The 18,932-nt window shown below is 38.8% G+C and overlaps 3 protein-coding genes across 3 annotated transcripts in view; 1 reads left to right on the top strand and 2 right to left on the bottom strand.

Moving 5' to 3' along the window:
• Positions 1-669: 669 nt before the first annotated feature.
• Positions 670-15,550, bottom strand: LOC105694013 (putative uncharacterized protein DDB_G0288537). The gene is made up of 3 exons (XM_012414306.3): positions 15,397-15,550; positions 13,671-13,820; positions 670-3,949 (listed from the first exon to the last, which is right to left on the bottom strand). Exons 2-3 carry the CDS (start codon positions 13,677-13,679, stop codon positions 2,054-2,056), a joined length of 1,905 nt encoding a protein of 634 aa, XP_012269729.2. The 5' UTR covers positions 13,680-13,820; positions 15,397-15,550; the 3' UTR covers positions 670-2,053.
• A 115-nt stretch (positions 15,551-15,665) lies between these two features.
• LOC105694027 (ribonuclease P protein subunit p21) lies at positions 15,666-17,180 on the top strand. Its single transcript, XM_048650019.1, has 3 exons — positions 15,666-16,139; positions 16,221-16,318; positions 16,415-17,180. Exons 1-3 carry the CDS (start codon positions 16,074-16,076, stop codon positions 16,857-16,859), a joined length of 609 nt encoding a protein of 202 aa, XP_048505976.1. The 5' UTR covers positions 15,666-16,073; the 3' UTR covers positions 16,860-17,180.
• The window catches only part of LOC105694026 (cadherin-87A), a 151,991-nt gene continuing 150,061 nt past the window's right edge, over positions 17,003-18,932 (bottom strand). Inside the window, exon 28 of the mRNA XM_012414332.3 lies at positions 17,003-18,834. Coding sequence (XP_012269755.2) covers positions 18,724-18,834 — 111 coding nt within the window. The 3' untranslated portion in view covers positions 17,003-18,723. The remainder of the gene's footprint in view (positions 18,835-18,932) is intronic.

Genomic DNA, 18,932 nt, shown 5'->3' with positions numbered 1-18,932 from the left:
AGTTCATTAATTTAGTCGGTCCAACTTTCTCTCGAAAATTAATTTACCCCTTATCATTGGTGTATATTTTTTTGGCAGCGGCTCCTCAGTCTTTCTTTTCTCATACACCGATTTTGTATGCCATTCACCAATACTTTCACATATTGGACACATCATACAGCATCAAGTTCAGAGTGACTCCAACTGATGCATTTCATCGTTCGAATAGCAAGTTGAATATGGGAGTATCAATTGCGTGCCTGATGGATGCGGTTGAGTTCACTTTACTGTAATCTGACATTATACCTGCAGTTTAAATTGACTTACAGTAATAGGACAACTTACGTATCCATGCGTGTGTAAAACAAGAATAAAAAAGAGGGGCGAATGCATTCCAACGTCATCGATGAGCGATTCAGTTTGGTTTCAGTTTTATGTTATTAATTGCGAACTTTTTATTCTACCGTCCATAGGAAATTAGAATATTCTGTAATTTAATATTTATTGGCATTTATACAAAGTTATGAAAGAGTATTAGCTGACGGATAAATTATAAGCAAGAATTTCTACAACTTATTATATTAACGATTTAACATTGTAATCCTAATTTGGAATCTTAATAATATAATATGCAGTGTATTTATATACTTACAAGTACAACGTAAGACGTTCAATATATCTATGGTAAGACTATAAAGATAATTGATTTTTTTAAAGTACAACAACAGACTTGCTCACAGAAAATGATAAAATTACTATACGTCTACTGCAGGGATCATATAAATGAATCTAAATTTTCTATACCGCATCTATCGATTATAATTGATTGAAAATTTTGAATGGTTATTCGATATACGATGATTATTGGTAAAATAACTAACGTTGTTAACCGTACGTCGAGAGAAATCGTTAACTGAAATCTATGCCAAACGAATAGTACGTGAAATTGAGGACGTGAGGAGGTGTATTATCTACACATCGAGAAGTCTCAGGAGAGTCACCTTGCATTGTATTTCTTAACGTAATTACCTGCGAGGCGAAAGTGTATTTTATCATCGATGGCATCGTTTTTCCTCCGAATATGCCTGACATTCCAATATCCCTACCCTTCAAATCTTTAATTTTATCAATCAATCTCATAGATGACCAACAGTCAACCGGGAGATGGAATTTCCACACGGTCAGTCGGTACAACGATGAGTTTAACATGGTTCAACCATGATCAACTATACGTTTATAAATTGATAGACCCGTAGCAAAGATATTAGTAATGTGAGTAACAATTTCGAAAAAAATTGATATACGTTGCATGAACTCAACTACAATTTTTTTATTTTGATTGTATAAGACTTGAAATTTTTGTGACATTAGGAAAAAAAAGATACAAATAAATTCTTACGTTCTCATAAAATGAAAATGTCGATCTCGAGCCACAATACCTTCGGTACTGAGGTTCAAGAAATACTTGACTTGAAAAACTTCAATATTCCTTAAAGTACGGTCAAAGTGACGCCAGGGAAGTCTTACACCTTGGAAATACATAACTTACACGATGAAACTTCCGATGCAATAAATTTTCAATTTTTTCTTCCGCTGACCAAACTTTTTTAAGTTATGTAATGGTAGGATATCATATGTTGTAGTGTAGTACTATGTAGTATCAATGGTCGTGGCGTAAATTTCATCTCAAGACTACGAAATACTACAAACTTATCGATTACTGTTCTTTCAGTTGCTGTCTGAACACTCTACGTATAAAAAATGGCAACGGATTCAAGTAGCTTACAATTCTCTCATTCTTTTTCGTTGATGTCGATTTTTTTTCAGTTTGAATTCGTCAGAGGGTAAAATTAAATGATCGTTATATTAAATTCTGCATATCCTGTTACAGGATTCTCGCGAGTATCGTACTTGATGACAACTTTCGAGAATCCGCGGTTTTAACAATAATTAATGCAGAGATACATTGACTGTGCAGTAAATGTAGAGAGAACTCAATTTCACCGCATCAATAATATGTAATCTTACAGACTCGATGAGTATTAGTTCCTGAGAGCAGAACAACGTATTTGGATCACGCTGCGCTTGGTGGTTTCGTGAAACTCGTCACTTTTTGAGATGCACCAAATTGAAGCCCGTTCGATGGCACCGCGCCCACGTTAAGGGCGAGCACCTTCGAGACGATATTCAAATCTTCGTCCCCTCCAGCTCCTCGGGCGGTTCCCAGTTCCGATGCAACTCCTGACTGATAAAGAAGATGTTGGATCTGCCTCGCTGGGGTTTGAGGTCTGGACTGTCTGAATTGATTGAAACCATTGAAGCCGGAATTCTGAGTGCTTCTCTGAGCTGTGTTGAATTGGCTACCTCGGAAGTTGTCTCTTGTATTAAAATTGTTGTTGTCATTGAAACCGAAGTTGCCGGTCGATCCGAAAAGCTCCTGTCTGTTGAATCTCGAAGAGGAGACAAGTGGGCCCTGGAATTCCGTTGGAAAAGATCCAAAACTTTGTTGTAATCTCTGCTGTTGCTGTTGTTGTTGTTGCTGTTGTTGTTGTTGTTGTTGTTGCTGTTGTTGTCTTTGTTGTTGTTGCTGTCGCTGTTGCTGTTGTTGTTGCTGCTGCTGCTGCTGCTGTTGCAATTGTTGGAGTCGAAGTTGGTTCTGGTAATTATTTTGGAACAATGGGGGAGAAGATGCGCTGGGAAGTTGCAAAACGACACTTGGTTCAAATTGAACGAGCGGTTTGTCGAAGGGCGATTGAAATGTGAGAAGGGAATTCTGATCGAAGGTAGCTTGTTGCAGACGTTGTTGTTGTTGCTGTTGTTGTATTCGGAATTGATAAATTCTCTGTTCTTCGAGCTGTTTCAATCTCGCCTGTTCTCTCAAATACAACTGTTGCTGCTGTTGCTGCTTGAACCGAAGTTGTTCTTCGTAAAGTTGTTGTTGTCTCGCCAAAAATTGTGTCTGTTGCAATTGCTGCCTCTGAAGTTCGACGAGTTGTTGTTCCAATTGCTTCTGCTTGAATTCCAGTTGTTCTTGGAGGGTCAGAGCTTGGCCGTCACCGCTTGGTCTGTAAATTGGAACGACGCTCTTTGGCACACCTCGTTCGTCTTGTTGGACCGTGAACGCGGCAACGAGCGGAGCCTGGAATATCTTCACATCTTGGGTATCTTCAACCTTTTCTTTAGACTGATCCTCGTCGGTCTTAGTCGATGGGGTTGGTGATAAAGTGTTCGTTCGCAATTTAGATTTGATCGTCAGACTGGATGCGGTTGGCTTCGGAGCGATCAAAGAGTTCCCAGCTGCGGCTATGTTACTCGATGCACTGCGGGATAAGCTCTCTGTCAGTTGAGTTACCGGCTTCGAAGATACACTCTGTACGCTGTTTACAGAAAAAGCTGCATCCTTGATACTCCGCGTTCCCTGATTATCCTTGCCAGGATCATCGTTAGACAGTAAAGGATTCTTGAGGTATATCGCGGAAGCTTTCTCAGCAGAAACCAGATCATGAACCTGCGGAGCTTTCAATTTCTGGTGCGTTAGAGAAATTTCATTCAGGCCCGTCGGTATCGTCGCTCCTGAGAACTTGTACTTATCAACTTCAACGAAAGTTGAATTTTGAAGTTTTTCCTCGTTCGGTGTATCATTCTCTCCCAAAAAACTGTCGAAGGCGAACGTGGTTTTTTGGATGCTCGAATAATTTTTATTCGATTCGTTTTTCTCAGTTTCCGGCAGCGCAGTGGCGACGCTTTCCTCAGGTTCTGTTTCGTCGCTGTAGTCTTCCTCTTCGTTATTTTTTCGTTGCTCAGCAGACTCTGCCTCCAGATCTGCGAGCGCCTTAAGAAGAGCGCGACGAAGATTCTTATCCAGTTTTACCGGAGGTCCTGTGGCATCGTCATTTGGAATTGGGACATCGGTTTCCGCGGAAGCAGTTACCACGGCAACAACTACCGTGACCAAGATTATCGCTGATTGCTGTACAAAAATCAAATACAACTCAATTAAATTTTTTGTCATATATACTTTTTACGGAGTTCCGCCTATCATTAGTCGTCACCACTTCGATTCATAAATATTAATTTTTTCTTTTTTTAAATCGTTTGAACAAGGTGTGACCTTAGCACAGATAAAAATTGAGAGAGTGTACATACGGTCGTTAAACTTTCCTCGTGTCAACTAACGTTGGATCTAATGAGCATTTATGCACTCTACACCGGTGGGCGTGTTATTTGAGTAATCAGTTATACAGAGTGTTCGTCGGTGAAAAATAACCGTGAGTTTCCCCGTAACTATTACGCGTACCGGCTATAAGTAATAAATTCCGAGTGGCCACACCGTGTATAGGAATAAAATACATCGTCGGAGTCGACGTATAGCATAACGCTGCGAAAATAACAAAAAAAAAAAAAACATCTACAGGTGTCACGTATGATGCATAACTTTATGATTTTTCTGCTAAGGTATAACGTATGTCCACGCGAAATTCTCGAAAGTGAAACCATCGGAAGGCGTATTGAAGATTTAGTAAGCATATTACGGAATAACGTGAATTACGCCGGTAAAGGTATACATATACTGATTAAAGATTGAAGATTAATAGGATGTTAAGATGCGTCCGTCAGCTAGAAAGTCTTTTTTAGCCTCGGGCGTGTCTCAAATATTTCGGGGCTATCGCGGGCATGTCCACACGCTGTAATAATTCTTTATCTTCTCGGTTCACATAGACCTGAGCTTATACTCCTTTTTTTTTTTCCCCCCCGTATATTAATTCACGAGGAATTGCGACACGCTCGGCCACACGTGAGCAGCCGTAGTATCGCGTTGTTCATTTGAACGCAGCTTTCCAGGACCATTACACGTGAAAACTCGGGTCTCTTTCAACGAATTTATTCAGCTACAGAATTATCACATACCAATGGAACGTCGTAAATGTGCCGGTATACGTAAGTTACACATGCACACATCATCCGGAGAGGTTTAACAACCGTGAAATTTTTTCTGTTCAAACAAACCGCCACAACTACAACTGACAATACAGAAGATAAAATCTTAATCATTTACGTCTTATTCAACGAAGGCGAATCTTTTTTTTTCTTTTCTTCCAGCAGTATCAGTCATTAATCATCGAAAAATATCCACGGTGATACGTTCAAACGTTAAAAATGGTTAGTGATTGTTTCTTTTTGTCGTTTATAGGGTCGCGCGTAGGCGTCTTTTCAGGTGTTTCTTTCACGATTTCATACAACGACCAAGTCGACCTTTGGTAATGGGTTCAAAAGGTGTAGTCCCGCGATGATTGCTTAGTCGTAAACTTTCTAAGCCCGTCTCAAAACTCTTTCATAGTTTTAGTAAACAAAACGCTTTGTACGCATAACTTTAATGATTGAATGGACGTACATACGTTACATACCTAAGGCTATAATGTATACCACTATTTGCATAACCGTATAGACGATTCATATCCCGGGTGGAAAACGACGGTATTCCAGTGACTATATATTTACACAAAAAATGCGACAAGAAAGTGGGAAAGTTGCGTGCCCCGATGGTGTGGCAATATTTATTATTATTATTTTTCTTTTATTTTTAAATGCGAAGAACGCCCGTGCCCTCCCATGCCGTAAAAATACTTGACATGTATTTCGGATGAAAAGTGCAAACGAAACGTGATTATTGACTGTATAGATCTGCAAAAGACATCGTCCACCATGAATAAATGTTAGCGGAGAAAGATTTTTCTGTTTGATCAACAAGATCGTGCGGTCGAGTCACAGATTTGCAGACTTTTTCATCGAATGAAAAAAGTTGTGTCCGATGAAAAGTTCAAACTTTCGTCGAGACTACTGTAACGAATGTTTGGAATCCATTTTTGTAGTAGATTTCGATTCCGCAGAATTTGAGTTTGACGACCTGCGTACGCCGATATATGAGAATCTAATATATTCATATTATTTTATGACCCGTACGTGACACATTTATCTTTCGAAAGTTATAGATTTGGAAACCATGGCTATTATACCTATTCAGTCTCCTTCGACAGGTTACATTTAGTTACCGAGCAGGATATTCTTTGGATCCAATCGCGCGCGATCCAGATAATAAATTTGGTCGAGGGGATAACCCTGCAATAAACTTGAATACAACAATTTAAAGTTTTACAATCAACCTACGTCCTGTAATTTCAATCTACACCGACGATAAAATATAGTATCGTTATATTCGTGAGAACGGTTGTAACCTGTGGTTCTTTTTTGGCTCTCGATTCCCAGTCCGCAAATTTTGGTTCAACGATAAATGTATATCGACGTATGCACACCTATATGCCTACATTGCACCATTTTCGCGTAATTTTGCGAGAATTTCTCCAGCTTACGCGGGATGAAAGTGTCAAGCAAACAGTCTACTGGCTGTGTACAGTGGATACCAAGAGGATCGGTTTCGCGTCAATGTATAGAAATGTAGATTTTATTATAAGCATCATGCATATTTAGCTGGAGGTATTACACGCACGTTTACGTGTACTGAATACTGGAGTCGTGAAGTGTTATGTACTTCAAGTTACTCACTAATTATAAGTGTAATTTACTTATATTACAATTACGTACAGTTATATGCTAAACGTAGCGTATAGTAAAATAAGGTGTATTTGAAAGAAGTTCGACCACCGTTTGGCTATTGAATTTTTCATCTTCGTTTCCGAAAAAATTCAGTTAACAGAAGCACTCGAAAAATACGTCGAACTCTTGGTAAATCTGCCATGAAAATTTAAATAAATAATGTAAGGGCCAAATGATATCCTATAGGTGGATGATGGAATGAGAGAAATTTATCATTTCACCAGCTCCGTGCGCACTTCGATATATGTACGCAGGTATGTTACATGTGCGATATAATATACTTTACGTGAATCAAATCATACCCACGGTCAACGTGTACATACGAACCGCGCGTCATTAGCGCTTCCCATTAATTAACTCCATATACAATACGTATAATTAAATTTTAATATTTTCTGTCACTCTCTACGCATCGGATCCATCTCTTACAGTCTAACCATCAGTGATGATATTCCTGCATTACGCCGTTAGTTTATTATTATATTGCGCCAGGCCCTCGCCTTTTAAAAACAATTTTAGACCCTGCGCCGTACAGGTATAGTATGCGTATTGTGTGCCTAACACATTCCTCGGTTATAACGGTATACAATATGGAATATAATACTAATATAATACCTCGTGGGAAAGCTGAGAGACTCCGCAAAGTTCTAACTACGTATATTACACAGAGAGATATGCGGGAAGGAGCAAACGAGTCTTACTATATATCTGTGCGATTTTATACCCGCCGCGGTCACCGCGAAAAAGGTTTTGCAAAATGCCGGATAATCACGTAGACGATATAAAACCCCTAACCGATTTATGAAAACATGGGATAGAAAATAATTTGAATTTTGTAGTACGTAACGCAACGTCGAAACAGTCGAGATCCCGCTGTTGATTATATTTATACTTTCGCGAAGTTTATTGAACTTCGAAAGTTGTTTCGAATATCGTATACCTGCATGCGTACGAGTCGAGCATAAACTTGACAAATCGCATCAAGTCAATCGTCGGGGTGCAACGATATTCCTCTACTGCGCGTGGACGCTGAAATTGAAATTTAGTATATAACGTATGTCCTGTACGTAGACGCGGTATGATTACACACAACGTAATATATTATGCATAATTCCGTCGTGCAAATGAAATAAAATCAGTTTGGAAAGTTTTTTCCTCGCCGCCCTTGTCACGATGAATGAGAAATGCGGATCGATGCATGCGCTTTTTAAGAATTCATCGTCTGATCCTCCCGCGGGTCGTTGTTATATCGCGATTGGCTCGAGGCGCAAGACGTTTCACTCGATCTCTCTCACGGATTACGAAGTGCTTCTCCGTGTGATATGCCATCCACATATATTATGTTATATATATACCTCTGCGCCCGCATATGATATTTTGCGAGTATATAAAATGTTTAAAATATCACGTACGTTACACCCACGTATGTACTCATACCCCGCAATAAATGATGAACTTATACCTGTAAACGCGGAATGTGACAAAATTGCGTGAATCTGCCACCGCTTCCGCCGATGTATATGAGCGTATAAAATACTCGCGTATTCTTCATCGCGTATGTTATATGTATTTTAGCGAAACTCGTTGCCTATTTACATTACAGAGATGCAAATGTATGAAATCAATGCCTCGGCACGTGGTGTCACTTCTGTTTGCCGTGCTTTTTGTAATACGGAGAATAAAGTAAGAGCTGGGCGTATACTTGTATGTGACTTTACATTTATGCTAATCGAGCGGAGGTAATGACACGTCTTATCCGCACCTTTTTTTTTTGAAATCGTGGTAAGCCCTTCGCTCGTAAAGCTAACCCGACTTCATATTTATCGCTTATGGAGAGGAATTTGTTCTTTGATATGGGAAAATCTACTTGACATAAGAATGCAATTCACACGACAGTTAATCAATTCGAATACCTATCACACCTGATTGGGCTCCCGTTTCAAAAGATCAGAAAATTCATTTGAATTCAACAACTAAATTATTCTTCATCGAAAAAGAGACGAATGAAAATTTTACAAGCTCTTGTTCAAAAGAGGAATAATTTAGTCCTGGATTCATTATGATACAAGTTTATAAACATCCCATTTCCGACAGCAACTATTATCAATGCGTCTCGTGTATAGTGCGCAATGACCGTAGTATAATGACTCCTGGGGAATGTGTCTTCGGTCTTGACACTCCCATGAAAATTATGTAGTCAACCTCACAGCGCAACGTCGTCCTAATCTGACACGAAGCCTATATGCGTCGAGAGTCCGTTGCCCTCGGATTATCTCTTGTAGATCATACATCTAATCAATGGCTATACCTATAACGACCGATAAATTTCGACGGTATAATTTTGTTGCAATCGAATTCCCTCTGTCACCGTTAAATACATACTTTATCTTGTGGGCAAGTTCAACAAAACTTGACGGTATTATACTTGTTACGTTGAATAATAAATATGTATGATATTACGCAAGTTATCTACGCACAGTGTATAATTGGGAACGCGTATTGGAATTTTATTCATATGACCCCGTGTAAATAAATTCAGGACTTTTTTCCGGACGAATAATAGTTAATAATTTTCCTTTTCTATCGCAATATATATGACAGCTGCAACGGCAGCTGTACATACGTATGCACGCCATAATCGGAAGAAGCTTCCGCAACTAATTTGATAATACCGTAATCTGTATAATATAACGGGGGGGTAGGAAAAAAGAGTTCCACTTGATGTTTAGCCTCAGCATTTATTACAGTTGAAACGTGGTTGATCGGTTGTGGCTGTAGCATAGGTCGTTTTACATATATCACAGAGCTCGTGCAAATCTCGCTCAACTTCATACATACTTTCCAATTGTCAAACAAAAATGAGTTTATAGTACAGTCGTTCGATTTCAGCGTCGAAGAGCGAGAACGCGAACAAAGTTCGGAATGTAAATGTTATTCAATTCTTTGTAAAAAGCGAAGTCGAACTATCGCCTGGAATTTTCTCCCTGAACCGGAAACTCTGACGGTGGATAAAAAGAAAGATAGAAAAAGAAAAAAAAACAACGTATGACCGCCGCTGACCCTCGCTCAAATCCAAGTTCGCGGGGTTCCCTGTACGTATACGGGTGCACGTAAGTAGGTACGTCCGCATACATTTTACGTACACACGATTTTACGAGCATCGTGTATCGAAGACATCGAGACGAACCTATGCGCGGGACTCCTGCAAGCTTACTGTTCCAACGGCAGCTGCCGGGTGAAAGTAGACTTGGTTTTTTCAAGCGTGTAAGTCATACATTCGTGCATACACATATACCTGTATATATATATGCATACCGTACCTACGTACAATTGAGTAAATGATCCATGTAAGCGTTTGTTTGTCTCGTGTATTCACGATGGGTATATAATGCCGATGCCTGTGTGTACGTTACATTCTGATCTAGGAGCTTAATAGTGTAAAAGATAAAGCCAACCGATCGCGGTGCAAAGTTGCATTACGCGGTGCTGGATTTTAGTCATTAGCGCTCGTGCCGCGTGGAGTTCATTATATTATGGATATTCACTTATACGGTGCAAAATAATTCACGAATATATAATTTGAACGTATACGTATTATGCGAGTCGCTGAGGAAATCACCTCCGTACATGTGAGATGCATATGTACGATTCAACTGCTTTGTTGAATAATTATTGCAGTTTTATACTACCGGCTCGTTGTACCGCAGAAGATATCTATACGCGTGTGTACTCGCTACAGGTAGCTTCGCAACGCGTCGCGCATGGAGTTCTCATGATGCTTCAGAGAAAGCCATGCAAGAGATGAGCCCCCAGCTTGTGTTCGGAAGTTAGCCCGCAAAGGACCGATGCACCGTGCAACGCGTAATGTGTTAATAATGTTCAACGAACGTTACCAACACATTTGCCTATGCATGAATCAATTATGATGTATATTATTATTCATTCACGTATACTTGTCTCGTATTCGAGCCTCGGCGGCAAGACGCGGAAGAATTTCCCGCATACGAATAACGGAAATATGAGGTTGTAAAATGTCGGGGGAAAAAAAAAAAAAAAAAAAAAATCACAAATTGGCATTCGAGTTAACAATGATGTTGGTAAACCGACGTACTCAAATCAGATACCTTGACCGCGGTGTAGAGTTTCGTGACTTTATGTAGAAAATATTAATTTTGCGTAATGACACGTAACGACACGAATATTCAGGTATACTGCACGGCGTCGAACGCGGGCTGCATCACCACCGAAATTTTTACCGCTATATTTTTTCACTGTATTGTTTCTATTTTTGCATCGAATTGAGCAACGAGGGATTTTATTGACCTTTGCGAATCCGGCGAACAAAATAAATTTTTATACCAAAATACGACGCGCGAACTTTGACTCTAAAAAATCTACCTAGATCCCTCCCCTCTTCTTTTACCGCCGATACATACCACGATGGGGAAAGTGAAGACGCGGTTGAACCGCCACTCCCATATTCATACTCCTCGTTCATTCCATATCTCAATGTCTTGTACAGGATGACCCATTTTTTACGCTACGGTCAAATATTTCGCCAACTTATTCAAACGTACGCGAAAAATTAGCTTTTTACAAAAAATTTTATGGCATCCAGAGACGCGTCCAAAAAATTTTGACACTATTTTTTTACTACAAAATGCACCGTTTCTGAAAATCTCATGCATTTGATCGGGACGTTCGGAACGAGTCATCTGGTCTAATGCCTTCAGCGGTCAGTATATCGAACCCCAGTGTATCTGAGAATTCTAGTTTGCTTCCGTCCAATCGTCATTCCCATTAAACTGTGATTCACGAGGACATATAAGGCTGCGATTAATTTCACCCGTTTTTTTTTTTTTCTTTCTCCTTTATTCTTCACGGTATGACGGTCCACAATTCACGAAGACCCCCCACACCCAGATTTCTCGCCCGAGGCATAACGGTTACATTTGTACGTCATAAGATTCCTATACCTGTGTACACGTTTCACGAAATGAAATCTTACACGTATACTTGCAGCGTATGAAGTTTTACAAGAAATCGTAACGCGTTATGCGACTCGAAACGTCTGCAGATCTTTGAAATTTTTTATGTATATATGTATGTCATTATCTCCTTGTAACAGAAACGTGACGAGCATCGAAAGTGCTTCTACGGCTCCTTGGTAGGATAGAAAAAAAGAGAGAGAGAAAAAAAACGAAAGAAAATAACAAAAATTAGATCAAAAAGAAAGCGAAACTTGCGAAAATATTCAAGCGGAATTATAATGCCTCTGTATGAGACAATAGCTAATCAAACGCTATGTTGGTAAGTTATGTGTAACGGTGTACAATGCGATATCTGTTGCAATACCGTTGCAGTCTACGAAATTCTAGTCTTTTTCCTTATTTGAATCCAAGGAGGCAACGAGCTTCGTCTTATTCGATGTTGTTATACTCGTGCAGCTGAGATTCTATTGCAGTGCCGCAATAAACTATTTCCCATGTGAGATCGAAAGAACGAAGAAAAAAAAAACTCGTGGTATCAAGGGATCGTCTGCGCGGATTAGTGTCACTTTTATACGACAATCAACGGCTCGGATGAAAAAAAGACTAACAAAAAAAAAAAAACTAACTCGCCGTAAGTCAGTTAGCGTAACAAGGTGTTAGTAGATGCGATAGCTCGGAATAACTAGCCGATAAAAAAGCAGGGGATGAAATTACAAGCGAGGGCGACTTTTGAATTTCAGGAAATATTTCGGACAAACTGAAATCGAAGAGATCGAATAGCGATTGAGCGGAAAATGTGGAATGAAAAATGTGTGAAAATAAATGTATATAGTGGTATTACGGGTACCCTGTATCATCGTTTTGAGGGGACAACTTTCTTTTTCCATCCATACAACACACACACTCTCGTAATTAAAACCCACTCGGCAGATGTCGTGTAAAAAGTTCCGCGTACCTACCAGCTACTCTATACGTTATATCCTTACATGAACCAACGAGTTCCCAGCACCTAAAACAACCGTGTTCGACCGACGACTCCGTACGTTACCCGCAAGTTTTACGCGTGTGCGTTTAATATTTTCTATAAATATTAACAACTCCGTTGGGTTAGCTGCTATCCAAAGTGAAAATCTACGAATCTCTCCGATCTCCGTTAGTGCGCGCGGTTTACACCGGGGAGTTATGATTTCAAATACCATCGGTATGAATTTTGAATGTAGCCTTCGCTGCCCTTTTTCCGGTCTCATAACTCGATGAGTTTTGTATCGTGCGGCATCAAACTGTAGACTTTAATTTGAGGAGGAAACTTTATTTAGGAAGTTGCCAACATACAATTAACCCAAACTCTCATCGATCCGGGACCGGTTTCTCTTCGCTATACCGTTCACGAATTTGATACAGTTGAAAATCTATGCATGAATTTGCAATCGCGAATAATACAGAGACTTGACCTATTGACAGTGACTTTGTTTTTTTTTCCGCTGTAACACTTCCCAGAGATTGATTCGGAACGGTAGTTTAATGTCAGCTAAAAACGAAACCACTGAATCCTCTTTTAATTAAACCTGTCGGGATTATGAAAGTAACTCGCAACCCTAAAAAATTGTTCACATCTTACCGTGACTAAATCAATTCCGAGCTGAATACGAGAATTATAGCTAATGAAAAGTTCACGGACGAACGAAGTCAGGTCGTTCATTTCTTTCACAGCGCCTGTAAATTTATTACTGACCGAAGATCCACAACTGCCGATGATCTTTTTAGCTGCTTACAAGTGCATTTTTTTTTTTTTTAATTAGACCAGAATGCCCGTAAGCGTGAAACATGTTTGACATCTCGTGCGTTGACCGGATTTTTCATAAAAATTCTACGAGTCAAATTATGTTAAAAAATTAAGAAATATTTTATAAATCCTTGTTCCTCGCTGCACTGTCACTTCACACCAACCTGCACCATCGTATGTACTTAAAAGATAATCTTGTTAGCCCTAACAAATTCCGAGATTGACTACGGCGAAGACAATTGTTTAGCGATAGGTTGAAAATGTTGTACGAATTATTATTTTCAGGATGAGTGTTTCGTACTCACCAAGTGCATGATGCCGTCTGTGCCGATCTTCCTCGAATTCTGAGCTTTTACTGAGGAACACGGAGATGGTTTTAGCCTGATGAACGCGGTGAGATTGCAGTGGGGAAGCGAAGAGCCCGAGGATGACACTCTTCCCTTCACGTCTACCTGCTGATTATTCCTTGTGAGCCAATCTGATCACACAGCTCTTCCTAGACTCTCGTTACAGGTGTTTATTTATTACACTACGCCAACGAGGAACTTGGAAATTGTCCGGTTTCAAATACATTGCCAGACGAAATCTAATGTTTGCCTCAAACAACATAGGTATACGATGTACAGGTGTAACAATGTATACGGGTCAATTTGTTCATAATTAGCAGTTTTCATTTTGTGTTGATTATTTCAACCAGGTGATAAGTGTGACTGACAACGAGGCATGCACATTCTTCCGAAAAATTACGATACAGAAGAATACCTGTATCGAATATTACTTCCGCAATGAGCATCAAAAGATGAAGAAGCCTTTTTCTAAATCAGTTTTGGAACCGCTGCGAAATTTCTTCTCCTGTATCGAACAAGAGATGTTTTTGAATTATGATACGAAGTGAGAGGTGAAGGTATTTGTACAACGTCGGTAGAGATATTTGAAAAATCTTTATTTGATCAAAATTAACGTGTAAACATAGGTGGTTTGTTTCACACTTCGTAGTTTACAGGAGAAACGAGTTCTCCTCATGTTGCTTCGACGAGCCCTATGTTCCAGGACCTTTGTCACATAGATCTTCGAAGATACCTACATGAATATATTCCTCCGTGGATGATCTGAACATGCGTATATTTGGATCGTAGAATATTACCAATCGCATAGATCACACAATAATCTCGCGAAGGTAGATACCCATGATGAGTTGAATCGTGAACTGATTGGAATATTATCGCGTGACTAATGGTATCTATGGTCGTATGTGCTCTACCTTTACACGCGACGCGACGCAATACAAGGTCGTATATTGAGCACATACGACCTAATACCTTTAGCACGCACAGGTGCTGTGAAAGGCGAAATATTTCTTTGATTTGATTATGGCGGGAACGCAAACCTTTATTGTTTTTGGGGCAAAAAGGTAGCAAAAACCCCCTCCCAAGTTCACCTAGGTTAGGTTGGGCGACAGGAGCGTCAACTCCGTCACGTTGGGTTCCCGCCGTGGATATGATCGCTGGCTCTACTTTGCCCATTAAAATACTCTCGGAATTGTGATTGTTCTGCGAGAAAAACGTCTTTCACAAGCCACCTATTGACACAGACGCGAGATAAAACATGCGCAGCGCGTGATTCAAATACGGAGATGCACTGACCTACCAGTGTAGATCGCAATGAGTGAAAGATCGTCGATCACATCAAAAATTGTCGATACAACTTGAGACTCCGTAAAAATTACACTCTTTTGATAATTCCCGAGCTAATGAAATGGTTAAAGCAAACGAATCAGATTTGCAAATCCTGCACTTCTATTAAGATCACATCGCTGAGTACAGGTCATTCAGATAATTTCTCTATAATATTAGGATGACATACTCAGGTATACGGGGATAAGGGGCTTACTCGAATGAACGAGATTCGATAAACCGTTTGGAATGTACAAATATTTATCCATCATACGAGCTGTGGCGAGAGCATGCTATAGGTGGCTATAGCGAGTATCAACACAGACGCATTCGAGCCAAGGACAGATTAAATGAGTACCTTGGACTTCACTTGACATCGGGGCGCCCAAGGACTCTATGAGTTTCACGGTCAGGCCTTGGCCGCGGCCTCCGTCGAGGACAGCTCTCAATTTCTCGATGTCGAGGTCAATTTCGTTGGCCTTGCGGACGAGGTCTTGTGCGCCGATAACAGCCAGCAACAGCATATGTATATCTGGCTACGTAATACGCAACGTCAAGGATATCACCCGCATGCGCGTCGTTCTAGTCATATCGTTGATATGATGTGTATTCATTACTGTGCGATAGATGGTGGTAACTGGTAACTGTTGTTTGTTACTATTTGAATTTAATTGACGAGATTGCGCAATCTATTGCTAATAATCAACAACAATTGAAACAACAATCCATGATTTGTACGAGCCTATCAGGGCTTGTGCAGTGATCAAGCATACGTTTCTATGGTAACTCAAGAATGAAGATATTGTGCGCGCGAAGTGTTGTCAGTTATGTCTGTGACATTGGACAGTAGTCGACTCTCATATTTATATTAAAGACTGTCGAGTCCAATTTCGGATTCACCGAGCAGGTAGATGAAGACTAAATTTTCTTTGATGAAGACGAAGCAGTACATTGTGCAAAGCATTGATGTATCACGTACGTACAGGAGAACCAGTCAACATATTCGAATCTAACCTTCATGTCGGAGAACATTGAATGGCTTTTAACATGAAAGGACGCAAAGAAAAAGACGTATTGGAGCGAATGAATTATTTGTATCAGGTATATTTTGTTCGCACATCAATATTTATCGAGATTTTTGGAATCTAGTTCTTTATTGAGACCATTTTATTTATATTCTAGGCAAGTCACCTGATGGCAATAGGAGCAAAGAATCCAATAGCTGCTTCGTACTATGGTTATGTTATGATGAAATGCGCTCAAAAGTCTGTTCTACGAATGTAAGTAAAATTTGGGTTGCTTCCAATAGTTTGATTCGACTCAAACGTGGTTTTATAATAGATACATAAAAACCTGAGCCTCAATTGAATATTTAGGGACCCAGATGTCAAAAGATCAGTTTGCAAATGTTGTCTGTCTCCTTTAATACCGGGAGTAACAGCCAAAGTACGTTTGGTTTCGAAACCCACCAAAATGGTAAGATGGAAGTGCCTTATCTGTGATGCAACAAAACAATATCCTACTAAAGGTGGTCATGAATTATGGGCAGACCGCCCAGAAGCTCTGATTGAAATGTTACAATATACACCTAAGCCAAAAAAAGTCACTGGTTCAAACCGGTGTAAAATAATTAAAAAATCCGTTAATGCTAGCCAACCAAGTTTAATCACAGCGACTTGTGAATTATTGAATACTATTGAAAATCTTAGTCAGGGTCTTGACAGCTGCGTTGCCGAGGGTAGTTGTTCCGGTTCGAACACTGGAAATGATCTAAATCAAAATAGCGAAGTGAGTATGGTAGATTCTATGGTTGAAAATTAATTTGTGATAAGAATTGAAATACTTACTGTACGATATTATATCATTGCGTAAGTTTTTTTTGTACCAAAAACTTTATCCTCCTATTTTCTATACTATTTTTGGATGTAGAAACACTCATAGAAGGGGATAAAGGTAACCATATCTTACAAGTACGAATATTTCTTATTAATCACTTACGTAAAATATGTTACAATATTACAATCAGTTTACGATCGATAAACAGATAGTACCTGACTAACTAGAATAATCATAACGTTCTAACAATATTATAATCAATAATAGCTTAATATTATTGTAATAAACATTCTTGGTAATAACTTATGAGATTTGAGTTTTTTTTCTTCGAGTATGAGATACATTTGAAAAGTATGTAACAAGTAATAAAGCTTATAGAATATTTTGCCCCACGAAACAATCATACTATATAAAATATGTTAAACGTAAAAAATTGGCTTGACATTATCGTCCTTATTTTTGTGGAACTTCGTAACGTAGCTGTAAGCTTTACATATTATTACAAATGATTTCTCGTTCCGTTTAAATATGATATGACTATGTCCGTCTATTGCCCATCATTCACTCGATTACAAGACGTAAAAATTATAAATGAACCTCATTGCGATCAAAATATTATAATACTGGAATGTGATTAATCATGCAACTTTCCTTCAAGTGATCACACAATAATTATTTTATAACATTATAAAATATTTTTAAGGAGAAGCTTAACTGCCTTATATTCATGCAGGAAATCAATTGGGCAGTGTTAAGTGTTTTTAAATTAATGGACGCAAAGTGGAATTGCTTGTTAGGCTAAGCCTTTCTGTAAAGACTACTGATTCTAGGTACCACAAAGCCAAATTTCAACAGAAGACAACCTTTCTTAGTTGATAGCTCAAAATTTTAAAAAATATCGGAATTAAACTTTTTTTGCTATCATATGCTTTGTTGGTAATACGTATTTGAGATTTTGCAAATCATTAAAGTGCCTTCTGTCATGATAGCTGTTTTTTGATAATCATGGTGTAGACGCGCGAATTATGTGCGTAATTCCAACTCTTTTGGCTAATTGTAATTTAATAGTATGAATAAATAATTAGGTACTTAAATTATTATACCATTGTCGAGCTATCGACTTTGAATAACACAGCCACGATCGCAACAAGGTACAGTTACTTTACTGAATTTGAATAGAAACAAAAACTTGTGGTGTAACATTAAAAATTGGGCCAGACGGAATCTACACACTGAATTATATACATATATCTGTCGTGCCAAGCTTCAGTCAACCAGCTATTTCACAGTAGCTCCCTATTATTTTATTATTAAGTCGAAGTAGATCGGACCCCAGGTTGGCAACACACATATATACATCCACACACCGGCTATATTTAATGTTCACCCATTAATATATCTTACGTTTTATACGACTGTCTGAGAAGTTTCGATATTTTATGCAATTTCCAACTACATCGTGTAAACTTTGAAGAGGCTTATACAAATGGAACACAAAAGTTGGATGACTGCAATGTAAATCTAGATTCTGAAAGTACATAATTTCAAATGAAAAGTTTTCATACTATGAGAAATATTGCCGAATTCAATATCACATACAATGATATCGAACTATCTCTGTCTTTTTACTTCGAAGATTGCTGCCATCATAAATACGGTTGACAGAAGACATTTTCAAAAGATTACAGCTGCTGCCTTGTTTACACAATTCTTATATGTAAATACATGGTATTAATACCCAGTTATTGTCAAAATTATGTACCTGAAACGCATGTAATATTGAAACTCAATCAGATTCTTACATTGGATGGAGAAGGATGGGAAGGGTTGTTGTAGTGAATATTTGAGTTTACATGAGTCCTGATACAAACTGTGGTTGACCGTCACGATCTAACGTTAGTTGAGGAGTTGGTGTTGGTTGAAATGTAGAACCTTGGAATCCCATTGCTGATTCATATAACTGTAAAATTATATTCAAATTACACAGGTAGTGGAAACTTTTATCTCATGAATTTTCAATTTTAAATAATTTCACTGAATCATATAAATGCAAATTCA

Source organism: Athalia rosae, chromosome 2, assembly GCF_917208135.1.
Source record: "Athalia rosae chromosome 2, iyAthRosa1.1, whole genome shotgun sequence".
Lineage (NCBI taxonomy): Eukaryota > Metazoa > Arthropoda > Insecta > Hymenoptera > Athaliidae > Athalia > Athalia rosae.
Note: the sequence above shows the minus strand (reverse complement) of the source record. Positions and strands in the feature narration are given on the sequence as shown.